Source organism: Arvicanthis niloticus, chromosome 7 (assembly GCF_011762505.2).
Source record: "Arvicanthis niloticus isolate mArvNil1 chromosome 7, mArvNil1.pat.X, whole genome shotgun sequence".
Lineage (NCBI taxonomy): Eukaryota > Metazoa > Chordata > Mammalia > Rodentia > Muridae > Arvicanthis > Arvicanthis niloticus.
Genome location: NC_047664.1, coordinates 49,268,384 through 49,288,467, shown reverse-complemented (window position 1 = coordinate 49,288,467; position 20,084 = coordinate 49,268,384). Strand labels below are relative to the sequence as shown.

Genomic DNA, 20,084 nt, shown 5'->3' with positions numbered 1-20,084 from the left:
AAATGTGTCTTACCTTAGCCTTCCCACTCTGCTGGCATTAGCTTGTTTCTCTGGTCCTTAATGTATTACAGTTTTGTTTTATTTTTCTGGTAATTCATGAATACCTTCTCTCCTTGTGTCCTTCCCAAACTCTGAAGAAAGACCCCACAGGTTTTACATTCCTAATATACTAGATCTTGGTTAAAGTTTGAAAGTCACCATATAGATCAGCTGGTGAGCATATGCAGGCTCCTCATGGAACGGAAAAGCTTTGCTTTGTGCTACCTACCAAAATCATACTCCAGCACACCAAAAGTCCTTCACTTGATTAACTGCTTAGTAAATCAGAAATGTGAGACTGCACATCTTGACAACTTTATATTTGGATAAATTCATGGATACAGTAAACTATAGACTCAAGCTTGGCCACATTAAGTATTTAGAATATTTGTAACATTTTTAGAGCAAAGTCATTCAGTTGTCCGAAATTCATTTGTCCAGCTCAAATCTGATGCTGCCAAGCATACTACAGTCATTACATAATCCAAAAATCCAGCTTTTCTGTGCATAGTGACTTCTCACTCCTTTTAAAGAGACAGACATGGATCCCATTTCTGTCTATGCCCTAACATTTTTCTCATTTTGCAGAACTGAATCAAGCTTTGTATTTAGCTGATGCTACAAGGAAGCTTCATGTATTCAACATGGCTCTCCTATGGGACTATTGCTGCCTAATAAACCTGTATATAAGAATTGTGAGAATTAAATGGTAGCTATTAACATGAGGGGATCATGGAAGAATTAGAACTAAGGTAGTAGATAAGGTTTAGTCGATGGTGACTGGGAATGAACTACCAGAGAAAAGAGTTTTCATATAGAGCTTGCCTGGATTGTAGCAACTGTTCTAGAAATGAGATTTTCAGACATGTAGATCACATGAAAATTTACTGTTTACTGTGAGCCAGTGTCATATAACCAAAATTGCAATTTTCTGTCACACCACAGTTCTAGTCATGAGCAAGCCTAAATTAAAGTTAGATATGCTAAATTTTCTTTGTCCTTAGAATTATCAATAATCATTATTACAAGCAGTTGAAATTCCATGACCCTCAAAACACAATTACAAATGCACATACATACTCTCTAAACTGTCTTAGGACCTAAGAGATTACAAATACTGAAATAGCGTGAGATGTCTACATAACCACTTGAGAGTCCCTGTGTCTCAGTCAACTTCCAGTTAGGTTGGCTGCTTTGATGGAAGAAACCTGACTTAGAATAAGTAACTCCTCCAGTTTCCTCCTTTGACTGGAATATTCAGTGCTACACATTTTAGATGATATATAGCTCCATATTCTTTTAAAGCATTTTAAATTGCCCTTAAGCTTAAGTTGACAAGGTGTCATCTTTTTCATACAAATAAAAATAGACAAGGATACCTTAAAATATTGAAAAGAATAACATACTTATGAAAATATTACTTTACTTAGATAAATGCATCATTGTCAAAACTTAATTTGTGGCCATGACTTGTTTTTTTCTTTAGTGGTATACTTGGTATGTTAGCTGCCAGTCCACTCCCGCTGAAATATCTCTATGGCTTGCTTTACGTTCTCAGAAAGACGGATATTGCATACTTGCTTTAACTAGTAGTTCACTCACTGACACTTGCCACTCACTCACATACATCACTTGCCAAACGCAGCATGTCTTAGGTCAATCCCCAACCAGTAACACAACAAAACAGAAAACAAAAATCCTCTAATAACAAAGAAGTGGTTTCTGTAGCTAGAGAGATGATAGTTTAGCAGTAAAGGGAACATATTCCTCTCACAGAGGACCCAAATTTAAGTCAAAGTCAGGCACCTCACAAAGAACTATAACTATTTCCAGAGAGTCTGATAACCTTTTCTGAAAGGCAGCACTCACATATGCACTGTACACAAAACACATACAGAATTTAAACAAAACAAAATTCAGGTAATAAAAATACCATTTTTATTTTTCTTTAAACTAGTAGCAATCCTTATAGTAAGAAAAACACCACTGTCTCACTAACTTAAAAAAAAAAAAAAAAAAAAAAAACATGAAAAACCTAGGTACCTCAGTCTAACAAATAAACCAAATTTTTTTTTAAACTGTAACATTTCAGGTAATTGTCACTTAGATCTTTCTTCATTTGTTATTTTATTTTTTAAAAATATATTCATATTTACTAATTACATCCGGTAACTAAGCTAACTTATAATTGTTATTTTGCTAATACCTAACTATATAAATTGAAATTTTACATAATTTAAATTTCATTTTTAGTAGAAAAGGACTGTGCTTGAAGGGGGAAAAAATGACAAGCACTGAGACTGTCAGACAGTGTTGGTAAAACATAGTATAAAGAAGAAATCAAAGGGAGGAAGAACAGATGGGTGAGCAAGCAAAGAAAAGAAAAGAAGAATAATCAGCAAGCAGAATACTGATTATCCTCTAGGTGTTGCCTGTGTTCCTGTGTTGAGCTGGCCACAAGAGAAGATTGGATGGATAACTCAACACTCTCCTACCAAACAGGCCTATTTTTTTTTTTTTTTTGGTCTAGTCTTAATGATAATCAGCCTACTAGAAAACTAACAGAGGAAGCAAGAGAAGAGGAAAATGATGTTTCTAGTTCCACACCAGTTACAGTATGACATCGCTCGTATTTGTACTTTCAGACACGCGGTTTTATCACTGACAAAGAACAGTGATTTTCATTGGTTTATATCACTACCATATCTGCCTTTTCCTGAAATTAAAATGATTATTTATTGCATGTGAATGAGCTTAGAACACAGCAGGAATTAACAAATGTTCATTCTCTTAAAAGTAGTTCTAATGCTAAAGGGTTGAACCTTGCCAATAAGTTAAATGCCTTTCTTATTTAAATTAATGTAATGCAGTGATTGATGGCTTTTGTATTGAGATATCTGAGTGCACATGACAGATTTACACATGATATAGTTCATCACACTCAGTTCACTGAGACAGCTATAGAACTAGTGGTGTCAGGATGATGAACAGTTTGCTTAGTTGCTTTAGAGTACAAAAATATTCCAGAATTTTCTACAAGGTTGACAATTTGAAATTTAAACTTAAAATGCCTTACACTTTTTTTTTTACAGCATGCTACAAATGAAAACTGATGAGAAAGTGGATTTGTCTGATGGGAACCCAGCAAGCTGCCCATTGAGCCCCATTAAGATGTGCCTTAATCATCCTATTGAGTGGAACCTAACAGCAGCATCTCTAGCAAGCTGTACAGTTCATAACCAAAATCTCAAAAATGAAGAAAATTAGTCTGCAGCCCTTGCACTATCTTTATTTTTTATGTCAATATTCTTTCTCATGAAAACCAATTGATACTAAGATATTTCTAGTCTTGTGACCTGTCTTTATATTAGGACATTAGCATTAATCATTTTATTATCTTTCTGTTTTTACATACATTAAACAAGACATTGTGGGGTTTTGCAACAAAAGCAAATTTTGATGTTCTCTTTTTATCGGTGAATTTTTTAATGCCCTCAGCTTAAATATGTAATGGCCCAGTTCTATTTCTGTGCAGTTCTCACATATAGCAAATTCTGTAATTTAGAAACCTAGTATTGTAAAGATGTGTGATAATGACCTAACCCATGAACAGTTGTGTAACAGGTGGATGCTAACTACCTCGAAGCAAACTGGGAAAGGCAAAGGTATCAGTTAGGAGTGTATCTCTTCTAAAGTTATATATGTATAGAAAAAGATTGATTAGCTTATCAAATAGCATGATTTCATTCATTAAAAACAATGGGTTACCAGTTCCCTTTCTGTAACTTAACCTCTCTCATCCGTGGGCCGTAAGAGCAATGGTACAATTGCATGTTTACTCTCCAGCACATTTGTGCCTCAGTGGTAAACAAGAACACTGGTTTAGTTCACAATTTTGAATGAAAAAAAAAAAAAAGAGTATCTGTTTTTATACCTGTTGACTTTATTGTATTTTAGCAGTTTCTCCAAAGTTTACAGGGGTGTCCTGTAGAAGCAGGACAACATTCCTTAGTAATGCTGATGATGCTAGGTACACCTGCAGCCACAGCTACTGTCGAAATCTGAGTAGTAAAACTACTACTAATGGGTCGGTGCTTAAAGTCAGAGAAACTTTGGTAGTGTCTCCATGGTCATAGCTTCTTTCCTTCTGGCTGCTCTGCGCATGTCTAAATGGCACGACACTTCATTCCTAGCAGCTTTCCCTTACACCACTCTGATGTGCCATTGGAGCCCTGCTTACTTCCTATTCCCCATGAATTTACTTTAAGGCAGGGACTTAGCAAAGACTGTAACAGTAAGAAATGTGAAGCACAGGAAAAGACATAGAGCCAAGGGAGAAAGAACAACAGCGGTTTTCATTGGTTTATGTCATCACCATATCTGCCTTTTCCTTTTGCTTAATAAGCATTCTTGCTTTGTAACTCTGACTCCTTTTCTGAGTTCTATAAAGCACATGTTATGTATATAGAATAACCTTTTCGTTCTAAAAGCCAGCAATATTACCTTTCGCTCCATTTCAGAACATCTGTTAAAATAAATGGCCTCTGATAAATAAATTTAAAGAAGCAGAAGCACAATTAATAAAAATTTCATGTTAGGACATTTTTATCCAAATAAAAGGTGTTTCTCTGGGTTTGGCAGAAAAAGGACTACTTTTATACAATGCAAACTTTAAAATATATATATTTCATAACAGTGACAACTTCAAAAGATAATTGAAATTAAGTGAAGAAACTGTGCTCATAAATCAGTACATAAAGATGACTTCTTATAACTTTTATTTCCCATTAGTATTGTTTATTATTCAAGGTAGAATATATTTTGATGTGCCAAAAACCAATGTACCTTTCATGATTAATGTTTGTGTGGACACCTCCATAATCTAGAACCATTCATAAACTAGTGTTCCTATATGGAAAGATTTACAAAGAGAAATTACCCATTGAGGTAAAGTTATCAAATAAATACTCAGTATAGGAATGATGTGATTCTCAAAGCCATTGTTTAATGTAAATAAGGAGTGCTTTGGTTCATTATACTGGTCCTCAGTGGTCATAAGCAGCTTTCTGTATAACTATATGTACTTTACCCTTCAAATGCTATTTGTTTGGTGTCTGACATATTCACCTATGCTACAGCTAGTCTAAGCTTCTCAAATATAAGCTAGTGGGCTAATTATAAATCTTTCCAAAATGTCATAGTTTCATACGGTTCACCTAGGGAATCTATTTAAAAACAGGTTTCTAGGCCCACCTAACATTCTGATAACAACCAATCTGGATTCATGCAGATAGATCACACTGACACAGGCCAAAGTCATGTGGCATCATTCATGTTTCCAGAAACACAGCAAGCATTTCTGATTTTACCATAATAACTATTAAAGCAAAGATATAAGCACAACTTCAAAGGATTCTATCCTTATCAGCTCTCTTAACTTGAATCTTCATTAAGAAATTCTGAAAGGTTAAGTTTACTTTTCTGTAGCGCAGCTGTTTTTGCTCGTCTGGGTAATCTCATCTTCATTTCTGATGGTGGTTCATGATCACTAAATAGATGTTAAAAACACATTCATTTAGATATAAGCTTTAAAAATCAGAATATTTATAAATAAAACTTTTGGTTTCTGACATTCCAATATTGTGTAATAGATAGCCTGAGTCTAATAACTAAGCTTAAAACTAAAATTTCAAGCAATAACCAAAAAACAATGGCTGGATGGCTGTCCTGCCAAGTGAATCAGAAAACCTAACTAGTCTGGTCATTTTAATCTACTGGTAAAACCTGGTGTCATACATATAGGAAAAGAAGCAAAACACCAAGCTTTTACAGTGAACCTTGTAACTACATAGGGACCATATAATTGTCCTAAAGGATTTAGAATTCAAGTGGGGGGGGGGGAAATTACTATGTTATCTTAGTATATTACTAAAACATTGTAAAGTCCGCCCAAAAGCACTTTAACCAAGACTTAATCTAAGAAAGTATGCAGGGTCCAATACCAATGACTAAACAAATATAAGACAGCTACAAACTTTTCAAGCTCAACCATGGCTTGACAGTGACTGAAAAAAAAAAAAAAAACTATTAACAGGAACCACTAGTACATTAAAGTTATAAGCAGAATTATAACTGAAAGAATCCAAATTTTATCTCTATCAAGATAAGAGTCATGTATATGAGATCATTAAACAGAATACATGGAAATACATGAGAATACATGGAAACTCTTGTCTCAATATAAAGAGAATATATTAAACTACTAAAGCCGATGCCAACTAATAAAAATATACACTTCTTCATAAGTCCAATGTTCTAAATAATTTTAGACTATTTACCAAGATCACAGGTAAATTATGGTTTTTTACTATCTTGTAGTATATAAAGTTTCTCACAAGAAAATTACAATATTCTACTTCTGAGCAAAATGAAACTGATTGGCATCTTCTATGTCTTATAGAAATACATGACATACCTTTCAGAATCAGTCCCAGCAGCCTGGCGTTTCCTGTTGGTCTTAGATGAAACTGGCGCTTTTCTTCGTCCTTAAAGACAGTATAATTTACTGGCAAAATTTTTAATGGTTTCGTGTTTCCAAATCTAGTTTCCAAGCCATCTAAATCTTTTACTTTCAGCACAATAATCTTTTTCAACACATTTCCTAATACCTATCTACTCTGATGCTCTCAATACAGAGTGGAAGGAGAAATACTAACATTTATGTAAATTTCTTTGGATGAGCACTACAAATACGTAACAAAGAGGTAAACTTTAGGTTACCACATATGGTGACAAAAACATCTCAGGCTGAGTGTGACAGCTCATTTGGTAAAGTTCTGGCTTTGTTAAGGATAGAGTTTAAGTGCCAGAACCCAAACAACAGTGAGGTGTGCTGGCACATACTTACAATCCCAGCACTGAAGGCAGAGACAAGCAGGGGCTCTGCCTAGATCCCTCGGTGGCCCTCTAGCCTAGCCTACTTGGAGAGCTCCAGACCAGTAAGAAACTCCTGTCTCAAATATAAGTAGACCCTGACTAAGCCTCCACATGAACACGTATGCACACATAAATGAATGATCACACACATATAAAACAGATTTCTCTTACAGCAGAGGTAGAGTTAATATGGAAAAATTAGCAAAAATATTACAAGGGCAAGCTCAATCAATAAACAGTTTCTAAATGAAACTGTATTGTATATATTTATCTTTGAGGCACTACATTGCTTAGCTAGTCTGGCCTCAAACTGATGGGCTCAAGCTATCCCCACACAGCCTCTAGAACAGCTGTTATTACAGCTGACATTATTGTACCTGGCTTTAAAAGAAAGTTAAACAGCAAGATACAGGTTGCTTGTAAAATACTTAAATTTATACGTAGAAAATTCAAATGTGTTCGTAAATATAATTCAAAGTTTTAAAAAAATAAAAACCTTTATTCATCAGGGTTTGCTTGTTATATTCTACAATGTTGAAAAGTAAGGACTAGGGACTGTGCTCAGTGGGTAGCGTGTTTGCCTGGCATGTACAGATCCTGGTTTGCTCAACCATGTAAATTGGAGCATGGTGATACAACACCTATATTCCTAGACTGTAATCAGAGTTCAAGGTCAAAATAGTGACTTTGAAGCTACCCTAGAATATATGAGAACCTATTCTGAAAAAAAGAGACATAATAAATTTGGCCTGCAATGTTCTTCACTTATAAGAAATAGAACGTAGCATGTATACATTAAGTTTAGACTATTAAAAAATGGAGTTTTCATACTCTATTCTGTAACTAAAAGTAATCTAATCAAAATCAATTGTTCATTTGAAAATTTACTTGAAAACTGTATATCCTATTCATTGTTATATATTTCCTCCTCATATTTTATTTGTTTTCAATAATGTATTTATCCCCAAGAAAACATCCAAAACTATGGAAGTAATTTGGAACAATATCTAGTAATTGGTGTTTAAATAACTGGTTTGTTATGAAACAATGTTATGGCCAGATTCTATTCTAGAAAAGATTAAATATACTTAGAACAGAGCCATAAAACTATTTTCAGTAATTAATATCGTGTTTGGCTCATGGGTGGGACTATTAGTGTTCTTGATGGTAGGTCTGCCTGGATGTACTTTCTTACTCTTCTGTAATAAGCATGCATTGCTTTTGTAATAAGGAATTAATAAAACAATTTAAAAAGCCTTGAATTTCAGATGTTTTTCAAAATGGTCCCCTACTATTAAACATGTATTTATTCCAGCAAATATGCTACTGTTGGATACCCCTTGGGAAATTGACTGGAAGAAAAAATGAAATTAGACAGGGAGAAGGAAGTAAAATGAAATGCAAAATCTTGAGAGGGGAAAAAATGCTCACTCACAAAAAATAATAATACTTCTAACACCAATACTACAAATACAATTCTTATTTAACTTTTTGTTTTCTTTCCTTTTTTGGTTGACACTGAGCTCTCTACATAGCCCTGGCTGTCCAAGAATTCACTCTGTAGGCCAGGCTAGCCTAAAAACTCGCAGAGATCTGCCTGCTTCTGCCTCCCAAGTGCTAGGATTAAGGATATGTACTCCATGCCTGGCAATTTAACCTATTCTTAATTTATCCCCAAAGAGCCTTTTATTGTCTATTTTTTTGTATTTTTATTCAAAAGCATATAGAACAACAATGACCCTACAATCTTCAAAAAAAGAAATACTCTCCATCATCTGAAGGAAGTAAAACAGTTATACATTCCCAAAACATTCAAAAATTTTTATTCCTAAGAAACTAAAGATAAAGAAGCTTGCAAAGTTAGTATTTTCACTTGAAAACAACTGTACTTGAAGATGCAGTCAATGCACATGTTACCTCTGTTAGTTCTTCCTTGTGTAGATTTTGATGCTTGAGTTCGTTTTACATCCCTCACAGGAGTCATATATTCTTCCATATATGGAATCATAAAAAACAAACAAACAAACAAACAGTCCTATTAGCAGCTATTGAATGGTTATAGTGAATCACCATTCCAAAGGTGTGAATACTACAAAGTAAAGGCTCGTGGCAAGACAGTAAGAAATGTACTCAAATAAATTGAAAGGTAGAATAAACACATGATTAGCTTCTATCAAGAGGATTATTAAGAAAAAGGTTTTTGTTCATTTCCGAAATTCAATCAAACAAATAGCTCAGTAAAAATAAAAATATAATTTTATAGATATTCAGGTCAATATGTATTTACCGTTTTCATTCTGAAAGACATTTGTACTTGTGTTGACATCCTGCGTTACCACACCTTGGTCTTTACTTCCGTTTCCTAACTGATTCTTAATCTTCTCCAAGGCTCTCAGACATGTCCTATCTGTTACTTGCTGGGAATGGGGGATGAGGGAAATGGAAAATAAGTAATCTTTCAAAGTTATATACCAATATCAAGTTTGAAAACATTCTTAAATTACATGAAATTCATGAACAATTATTTCAAACGAACATGCAGAATATATATTACTTAATACATACAGCTAAATTCCACCTTGATATATATAAACACAAACTACTTAAGAGTAGTAACTGCTTTACCTCTAGAATCTCATCCAGTAGAAGCAGGAGATCTTTTGTAACACTGCTACTGAGTTCTAGTGAACTCAAAGCTTTTGTATAAACCCGATTTTCTGGTAAGCATGGACTTGTTAAGATCTCATTGCAAATTTTTATAGCCAAGTTGTCATGTACTGTTAAGGCCTAAAAAAATTAAATAGAAACAGCTCTATAAAATAAAAATGCTTTCATCACAATCATACAGTTCTATATATCAAACAATATTTCTAGCAAAAGTCTCATTTGCATAGTCTCTAAACCTAAATTTAGATCTCCCTGCCTCCAAAAGAAGCTCCTTTTATTACAAGGTCCAGGTCTACCCCCTTTAGGCTTGAAGTATCATCCAGTTGTTGAAATAATCTAGGCTGATGAAAAGTGGGCCTTTTCCAAACTCACAGCACTCCCCCTAAAGGTCAGTCCACACCAAGTGACTAGTCACCCAATGCAGAGGTACCACAGAGCAGCTTATTTCAATTTTAACAAGTCAAAGAACATCTCAGTTCTGGAACTCCTTATACAATCAACTGAAACTCTTACTTACATTATCAATTCAATCCAGCCTATGACCCAGCCTACTTTGTTCACTTTCCCAAGATTTCTATGAAGTCTACTATTACTTACTTAAGACTGTAGACTTTTCTCAGATTTCACCATCTCATTTGTTTCTCAAGCTTTCCCCAAATCCTCTCACCACTTCATCTCATATAACCATAAATAAACATTAAATGAGTCTTCTTGGTAACTAAATCTTATCCTATTAACCCTTTAATACTAAGTCTTACATATACACTGCAAATAGGGCCAACTCCAGCCTTTGTATAATCATCTACATTAATTATCTTTATACGTTTTTCCTTTCTACTCAAACCACTTCTCAAATCACAAGTGAATTTTTAAAACTCAAATGGGTTTTAAAACTAGTAACACAGCCAAATCTGATGGCACACACCTATAATCCTATCTACTTAGGAGGCAGAGGTAGAACTGCAAATTCAAGGCCTGCCTGATCACCATGTCTAAAAATAAAAGGGCTGGGATATAGTTCAGCAGTAAAACAGTTGTCTAGCACCTGTAAGACCACGTAACACCCTAAAAGGCAAATAAAACTAATGATACATTTATCATTCCTATAATGAATCTTATACTGTTCTAAAGTCCAAAAGTACTTGATGGCTAATCACTGTTCTTTAATATATTTTGCTTAATATCCTTTGTAATATAATCTTCCCAATAACATATAATGTGTCTCAAGCAGAGTCGGCATTAAATAGCAAATAAAAATACAAACACAACAAAACTGTCGACTTGCAGTTGGCATCTGAAATCATTAACACATCAAATTTCTAAGTGTTCAAACAAATGTCATTAAAGAATTTTAAAACCCAGTTTAATTATATTTATAGATAATTTTATAGTTCTCTTATGTGCTTCACTTAAAGAAAAAAGAAAACTTGAGATAAATGCCTTTAAACTGTCTTCCCTCCTCAGTATTAACAGCATAACAAGCAAGCCAACGTTTGCAAATGTAGTAACAGAGGTCATTACTTAAGTGACTACCTTGCTAAGTGGGGAGAACAGTAATAGGAATGATGGTTTTAGTAGCTTCGAGATTGCAAAACACTTGCAGTGATCACTTGTATTTTCATGATTTCTCCACATTTACCTAGAGACACCCTTCCCTGCCTCCTATAACTGTTTAATATACCAGAAAAACAAAAGACTTAAAATATAAATGTAGACCATCATGATTTTAAAAAACCCAGGAGGATTCTTTAATCTAACAACAATGATCTTAATGCAATTGTATTTGCTACCCACAAGCTACCATACATACCTGATAATCTTGAGAATTCTTTGCCTGAGGATTTAATCCACTTGGTCTTGTCAGATCAACAAGCAATTCGGCAACATTTGTGACATCTACTTCAGCTAAAGGAGATGACGCTGGGGCATTGGCCAGCGTTTGCACAGTTGGAATAAAGGCTTCTTCAAAGCACTCTTGATTAGTCCTATTGAAAAACAATCAGAACCTTCAGTACAAGGCCAAGGACATCTGCCCTGCTGAAGACTTCAGATCCCACTATCCTCTTTGCCATTTCTAACTTAAAACTGCTGAATGAAATGATTTGACAAAACAAACAAACAAAAAAACCCTCCAATTACAAGCAAGTTGGCAAAACATTCTTTGAGAGAAAAGTTTTAATTCTAAAATATGCACAAAATGACTCTACTGAAGAGATATAGTTCCTTTTACACCTTATATATGCAGGAGATATAAAATATGGATATATAAAATATATGTTACATTCTTATCATTCATCAACCGAAGTATATCAAGAACAAAATGGCATAGATATAATTCAGGTGGGGAGAGCTGAATGTTTAAATAAGATTTTATCAGTGACTCACTACCTGCTTGCATAAGCAAACATGGGGAAAAACACTCCTAGGCAATGTCGAAGTTGAACATCCTCTTCAGTCACAGGATTATACCATAACAAAATAAGACGAGAAAGAATCCTGCTGCTGACCAAAAGCCCAGAGAACATCAGCTTGGCTAGTCCTTCTGCAGCTCCTGTCCTGAGTTCAGATACCTAGCAAAAATAACACTCATTAGAAAGTTTTTATCTCTAGTTTCCTTTTAAGCTTATATGTGATATTTTAAAAATAACTATCCTAAAATCATTAATTTTATTATGCATGTGATAAAAGTAGGATCTCTGCAGGTTGGAAGCTAGACTTGACTACACAGTAAGTTCTAACTTAACCTGGGCTACAGAATGTCACTGTCTCAAAAATGAGAACTAAAATAAAATACTGATAAGACTACAATGAACAGTGCTCAGGGAAGTTCTGTAGTAATAAATACCTCCCTTTTAAAAAACTCTCAAATCGATAACCTAAATTACACCTTATTGACAAAAAAAGAGCAATTACTCTGACTGTAATGGAAACCAAATTTAAAATTGAGGTAAGCAATAGAAGATACGGTAAAAGAAAAGCATGTATCACACGAAAACTAGGATGACTATCACTTATGAAAGTAATTGAAATTTTTTCTATCCAAATAGTAGAAAACCAAACTCATCAATACAGTGAAAGGACTACGCATCATGAGCACACAGAATGTAACCCAGAAATCCACTGGTGGTACATAGGAAAATACAGTAATGTTTGATACCATATCATATACCAACATATCAAAGAGAAGAAAATCCCTCATGACCATATTGACTGAAGCAGAAAGAACATTTAACAAAATTAAACATCTTTTTATTAAGATATGAACACAAAATAGCCAGGGATATAAGAATAGAAAGTAATTCTCTCAAAATGATAAATAGTATTTGTGGAAAACCCTGTAACTAACACATTTATTAACAAGATTCACAACTTTCCCCTAAAGTCACAAATATGACATCTGCTTCAGACACTTAACGGCTGGTGTTCAACACTGTACTAGATGAAGCAGAACAACTAATAAGAAGTAAAAGACATGGAATTAATACTGTACCTACTCAGAAATGACATGGTTCTACAGAGAAAAATCCCAAGAATTTCCTTTTCAAAATTACTTGTTAATAAGCCAATTCAGCAAAGTTATAAAGTTAAACACATAAACAAATCTCAGCTGAGTGTCTGTACTACAGCAGTAAACAATCCAAAAAGAAAATTAAGAAAAAAACAAAGAGATGTAATACTTATTTTAAATAATAAAAAATATTTTTAAAAAAGAAAAACTATATTCATTTACAATACAATCTGTTCTAATTTCATTTTTGTTACTGTAATAAAAACATTATGACAAAAACACTTTCAGTTCTTTGAACACTAATTTGATAAAGAAAATTATAGTAGATGTGAAATTTAAATTTTAAATTAAGATATTTTTAAAAACCAAATAAAATTGTGTCAAAAGTAAACGAGTACAAAATTAAAGCAAAGAACATAAACACACGCTGCAAATGCTCCACAAGTGTAGAGCTGGCCGGTTTCTCACCTCACTGTCTAGGAAGTCAGAGAGGAGCTTCAGAACACTCTTAGCTGTGTCAGTCTCTTCGGCATCATTTTCTTCTTGTTCATCAGGACTGTTTATTTCTGCACCTTCACAGTGAATGGCCTTAACTTTCTGAGCTTTAAACGGCTCAATCCCAAACATCATCAGCTGGTCAAAGATTGCCTTTAAAGCACTTATTTTTATTGTGACATCATCAATTTGCAAAACCTACAATTAGACATGACCCCCCCCAATAATTTCAGTAAAACAACTCTGTAACCTAAATAATATTAGTATATTTTCTTAGTTAAATCTCAGTGAGTGTTAAGTATGAACATTTTTCAAAACTGTAATTTAAGTTTTAATTTTAAAAAAGAAGGATGTTTATCTCATAACATTTGGAGCTTTAGTCCTTAATTAATTTTTGCAGTGAAAAAATGGTTTAGAGTCAGTGTCCAGATGGATTTTATTATTTGGTTATTTGGTCCTTTTATAACAAAACAGAAAAAAAAAATTCCAACTATGATAAAGCTTTATCATTTTTCTAAGATCCACAAAAACTGCATTGTTATAAATAAATTGTTTTCCCTGCCTATCAAAAAAAATTAATACAGTATATTCTAATTAATTCAAACCTTTGGTACAATGTCAGTACTACTACATTTCTTTGAAGAAATATTTTTGTCACCAATTAGCAATTCAGATTTTATTACTAGGGAATTCAGTTACCAAGTAGACGCTTTATAGTTTTGGGAGCTAGGGAAATGATCTACTCGGTAAAGTACCTGTCAGCCATAAGCATAACGACCTCCTTTCAGATGGCCAGCAACCACATAGGAGGCTAGGTGCCATGCACAATAACCCTAGCACTGGGGGCACAGAGACAGGGGATCCCTGGAATTCATCACCCGACCAACCTAAATCAAGGAGGCTCTGGTTCAGTGAGAGAGCCTTGCCAGACTTAGAAGAGAGACTGGGGAAAATAGATCTGGGTATATGCACATAAATGGTTTAAGTCTATCTTGAGTTAAAAACTACACAGCAAATTCCAAAACTATGGAGGCAGAGTGACCCTATTATGAAAGATTAACTATATATATAACCTTTTTAAAATGCTAAACAATAAATAAAAAAATTTTTTAAATTAAAAATCACACCTCAGAATAGTATACAAAATATAGCAACTTCAGGTTTTCTGCCCATGAATTTGCTATCATCCAAATATTTTTAACTTTAAAAAAAAAAAAAAAAAAAAAAGGTCAGATTCAACAGCTGTCTCAACTGAGGTTAAGTTATTTTCACATCCCAAGATAACAGTATTTATATGTAGGTATGTAAATGGGGCAGGGCTACGAACAAGAAAAAGGAAGGTTTGGGAAACAACAGACACATGAAGCTAACGCAGAAGGAGGATGTAAGAGGTAGTGGGTATGTGGTGGAAGAGTTGGGGGGACAAACAAACAAGAAAAACAAAAACAACGGTTTCTTCTCTGAATCTTTCATAATAGAATCTGTATTTTTACAGTGTAAGTCCTTGGGGCACATGGGCATCCCACACAGTCCTTTTCCTGGTAGACTTCACTTTGCTTACTTTCCTAGCCATATGTCCTTTTGTTCCTCAAACAAGCCAAGTAAAGTCCACCCCTAAGACCTCTCTCTTCTATTCTCTTTCCTAAGAAAATAAAATGTCTGAGCTGGAGAGATGACTCAGCAGTGGAGAGTAGTTATACTCCCACAAAGGACACAAGTTCAGTTCACATGAGCATCTGTGTCAGGCAGCTGCCCTGTGACCCCAGCAGGGGTGACTCAATGCCCTCTTTGGGTCTCCATGAGTACCTACACAAACATGGCATATATATACACACAACATACCTAAGAAAATAAAATCTCTGAAACAAAAAAAGGAAAGAAAGAGAAAAGAAAAACAGTATTCTTTCAAGTATTTATAAGGATTACTCTTTTAACTTTCCTCTGAATCTGAATGTTAAAGACTCAGGCCAGCATCACTGGCACAGCCACTCTGTCTCACTCACTCCCAGTACTGCTGCTGCTATGTTGTCTATGCTTAGTTGGCATAACACATACATACTGTTTATTTCCCCTTCAAGAAAACAAGCTCCAACAGCACAAACTCAGGCTGGTTCTCCTCATCATTTATATTTATCCTAAGACAAGAACAGTGATAGCATATAGTATGCACTCATATAAGCTATATGACTCATCTTAAATTGTTACTTCATTTTTTCTATGGAGACATTTTTATAAAACCCTAAAGATTATCCACAATCATCAATTAAGCATCTGAACACACCCAGACTTTTAACATATCACCAAAGATAAAGAGCACTTCAAAAAATGGATACACGGTCATAAAATATATCCTACCTGTAAGAACAACATAAAGTGTTTACTTGCAAAATCCTGATTCTGTAGTCCACAGCATCCCAAGCACAAAACAGCCAAGTTTCTTACTATAGGATGAACACTTATTATTCCAGGAAGAATCTACAACAAAGTAAAAATTAAAATAATTTTAACCAAGGCAAGAAATTTATAATGCCATATTAATATCATGGTCAAAATAATTTCCATATGATTTTATAAGGGTATTTCCACACTATTAACAAAGTTTCACCAGTTTAAAAAAAAAAATGAATGGGGTAACTATAAAGTGGATAAAATAGAACATAGCCAGAACAATTCTCCTTCACATCAATATGTATACTCCCCTATCTGCTAAAACTGATGCAAGGATTCTCAATACTAACGAAATAATTCCTTAATAGAATGTACAGTTCTACATACAGTTTCACTGCAGACCATGCTTCACTTTGTTTTAAGCACTACTCAACAGTTCTGATTTTAATGCCTAGTTTATCTTATATAATCAAAATATTGCTATTGACTGTAAATAATAAAAATTAGTAGTGGGATAAATTTATGTTCTCTCATCTTTAAAAATGTTATGTTTAGAGACGGGAGAATATAAACTCTAAAACTGCATATATCAATGTAAGTTTTAATAGTTTTAACTATTAAAACTATTTAATAGTAACTACTATTGAAATCTTCCCTCTTTTTCACATAGTATCTTTTAAATCTCATAGAAGGATCACTTTCCATGAATAGGTCAAGCCTGCAACTATTAAGCTCATTCATAACCATATAAATCTTCATAACTAGTGTCAAAGTAGTCTAAGTAACTACTTTTTATATTTTAATTACATCACTTTTCCCACTTCCCTTTGTTCCCTTCAACCACTTTCATGTCCCCTCCCTCCCATCGCATGACCCTCTTACCCCCACTGAAGGTCTCTTTTTTGTTATAGTATACACACATAAGTGTAATATATACATATATACATATATATATATATATATATATATACACATATATATATGTAAAATCTATTCTTTAACAATGTTACCCTCACTTAAGCAGAAGATCCAGGATGGCTATCTGTACTTTTGTATTTTATGTACACTATATTTCAAGCATTTCTTAGATAATATACATTCAAAACATGCTATGAGTAGCTTATGTTTTATTTAAGTGCCTTTATAAAAATGTATTATTTCAATTATTCCTCATACTATGAAGTAGTCACTATGGATATACACAGTTCACTGTATTTATCTGATGTTTACAGTGGTAGTCTTTTAATTATTAATTTTTAAATTATTAACTAATAATGAACATTATTATATAATATAGTAGAGGAGTATAAGGTCTCAAAGGCCAGCAGTGTACCAAAGATTCAATGATCCCATTCATGGTTGCACCGATTCCAGTTGAAATGGACATCTGTTTCAACAGTTCATAACACAAAATAAGACACTTCTGTAATGTTTCTGCATCGTTCTAAAATAAAGTACAAAATATCCATCATTAGTAAAAATATCTTTTGCCCATCCCTTAAACAATTGCTCTCTTGAGACTTTTTCTGTGGCATGAAGTTACTCTTTGTTCCTTTGGCAACCTTAACCAATCATGCAACTCTATTTTTCATTTATGAGCTGGCCTAGCTTTGTATAAGTTTCCTCCTAGACTGAAACATTCCATTCTAAAAGGAAGCTTTAAATCAGGATTGTTAAACAACTCAAAATAGATTCAGGAAGTCTCTGAAATTGACCAGATTCACTAGGCCCCTTCCCTGCTAGAGTAAGTAGTAAGAGATGAAAATTTTTTCAGACAAGGCACCTACAAAGACAACTCTAACAACAGCTGCCTGTAAGAAGCAGAAACTTCAGTCTATCGTGGAATCACTATCTGGGGTGAGTAGATGTGTGCATTGAGTCTCTCCAAGAAAAGTTTTGCCACATAATACCCAGTTACTTTCAAAATTTCAACTTCTTCTAATCAATATAACATACTTTTTGCATGTTTCACAGGCTCCTCAAACTCAACACACCCAAAATGGAACTAACTCATTTTATCAAGCTTCTAACTCGTATACTCTATCATATCATGACCATCTATTTTCATTTGTCCAAAGAAACTCTTGATTTGATTCTCTCTTCCTACTACTAAACCTTAAATAACACGGACATATGTCACTTCTACTTGTATTCAGCATTATCTTGTTCACAATGCTATCAACTCAAGCCATACTTCTAAAACTGCCCAGAAGTATGATGGTGTTTATGACTCTAATCTATTTTCAAACAATACTAACCCTGTATTAGAGAGTTCTCATCCTATTCTTTAAAATATCCTTGTATCCACCATCATCTCTGAATAAGGTAGATCTATCCAAGACCTTACATTTATCTGGCCCATAACATTTCTTCTTATTTGCCTAATACCTCTCCAATTCTCTTTCCATGTAAACTGTCAGGCTTAAAGTACAGCAAGCATCTTATTTTAAACTCTGTTACCATCATACCTACCATTACAACATCTACATTTCCTTAACTACTCATTAAGGAGAAACAACACAAAGTGCATTAAAAGTATAAATTTATAGTAACTATTGTTTAGGTTTGAAACCATTGGGACTTGAGGACTGTAAGAATAATGAATTCACATTTGTGAAGTGCTTGAAGAAGTAATCACCTAACTAGACTACCACAGGGGAACATTCTTTAATTTACTAGGTTGCACTATGTGTTATATAGTACTAGGTGTACTATGCGTAACCTTGACTGCCATTGCGACTAGGCTGAAAAGCAGCTAGTAAACATTCATAGAGCATGTCACTGGATGTGTGTAAGGGTGTCTCCAAAGACAATTAAAAGAAGGGAAGATCCACCCTGAATACTAGTGGCACCATCCCACAGATTAGAGGCCTAAAAATACAAGGCAGTAAAGGAAAATGCACACCCACCCACCACCACCACCACCACCACCAACAAAACAGCATAGGCAGCCTGCTGCCTGTCAGGATGGAAGCTACTCTGTTTTGTAACACCCTCTTAACTCTCACTCCCTGAAACCTCTTAATATTAATTAATAAACCCTCCTTCCCTCCTGTGATGGTTTGTTTTTGCTTGGCCCAGGGAGTGGCACTATTAGAAGGTGTGACCCTGTTGGAATGGGTGTATCACTGTGGGCGTGGGATTTAAGACCATCATCATAACAGCCTGGATGTCAGAATTCTGCTAGCAGCCTTCAGATGAAGATGTACAACTCTAAGCTCTGCCTCTACCATGCCTGCCTGGATGCTGCTATGCTCCCACCTTGATAATAATGGACTGAACCTCTAAACCTGTAAGCCAGCCCCAATTAAATGTTGTCTTTATAAGACTTGCCTTTGTCATGGTGTCTGTTCACAGCAGTAAAACCCTAACTAAGACATCTTCCAACTGTTTTCTTAGCTAGTATCTCACAACACTGAAAAGTCTAACATGGTAATTTTATTCACATCTCTAGTTAATCTATTTCTTCCTGTAGAAAAACCAGTAGTATTCTACATGAGGTTATGAATTACATACTTCTCAAACACATTTCTATAGTTTCCTGACCACATCATCTATTATATTAGAATTATACTTGAGTTGTAGCTCTCAGATAAGACAAAAGACACTAAATGTTCAAAGGAACTCAAAAGAGATTATTAATCAGATTAACTAGGCAGACCAGATTTACAAATGCTTTATCTTTTGTGGGGCAGATGGGTTTAGGACAGAGCTGTTAATCAAACCTAGGGCCTTACATATGCTAGGTAAGCAGTCTCAGGACTGAGCTTCCTTTCCTTTCCTTGGATTTTTAAAGGAGGGCCTCACCTATGTAGCCCAAGCTGGCCTTGACCCAGATTTCCTCCCTCTGACTCAGAGTACTATTTACAGGCCACCACATTTGGCCAAATATTTTTTAATTTGAAAATCTTTAATTTTACTCTTAGGTTTTTGTTTAAATTTGTTTCTCAAATTTAAAGCCTAGGACAAGCCACAGATTGTAAATATGTAATATAAATAAACTATAAAAATAAATGAGTCATTCTCACTGGGAAAGTGAGGTGTTATTTTA

The 20,084-nt window shown here is 34.3% G+C and overlaps 2 protein-coding genes across 6 annotated transcripts in view; one reads left to right on the top strand and one right to left on the bottom strand.

Annotated features, from left to right (window-relative positions):
• The window catches only part of Lcorl (ligand dependent nuclear receptor corepressor like), a 140,387-nt gene extending 134,280 nt beyond the window's left edge, over nt 1–6,107 (top strand). The window contains exon 7 of one of the 4 annotated variants that reach the window (XM_034508394.2): nt 3,132–6,107. In XM_034508394.2, the coding sequence (XP_034364285.1) occupies nt 3,132–3,306 (175 nt within the window). In that variant the 3' untranslated portion in view covers nt 3,307–6,107. The remainder of the gene's footprint in view (nt 1–3,131) is intronic. The other 3 variants (XM_076938471.1, XM_034508392.2, XM_034508395.2) reach the window with 3 other exon arrangements.
• Ncapg (non-SMC condensin I complex subunit G) overlaps nt 5,351–20,084 on the bottom strand; it is a 28,276-nt gene continuing 13,542 nt past the window's right edge. For both annotated transcript variants that reach the window (XM_076938472.1, XM_034508398.2), the window contains 10 exons: nt 17,367–17,477; nt 16,001–16,120; nt 13,619–13,843; nt 12,031–12,212; nt 11,453–11,627; nt 9,601–9,762; nt 9,263–9,392; nt 8,893–8,964; nt 6,515–6,584; nt 5,351–5,587 (listed from right to left, as the gene is read on the bottom strand). In XM_076938472.1, coding sequence (XP_076794587.1) covers nt 5,473–5,587; nt 6,515–6,584; nt 8,893–8,964; nt 9,263–9,392; nt 9,601–9,762; nt 11,453–11,627; nt 12,031–12,212; nt 13,619–13,843; nt 16,001–16,120; nt 17,367–17,477 — 1,362 coding nt within the window. In that variant the 3' untranslated portion in view covers nt 5,351–5,472. The remainder of the gene's footprint in view (nt 5,588–6,514; nt 6,585–8,892; nt 8,965–9,262; nt 9,393–9,600; nt 9,763–11,452; nt 11,628–12,030; nt 12,213–13,618; nt 13,844–16,000; nt 16,121–17,366; nt 17,478–20,084) is intronic.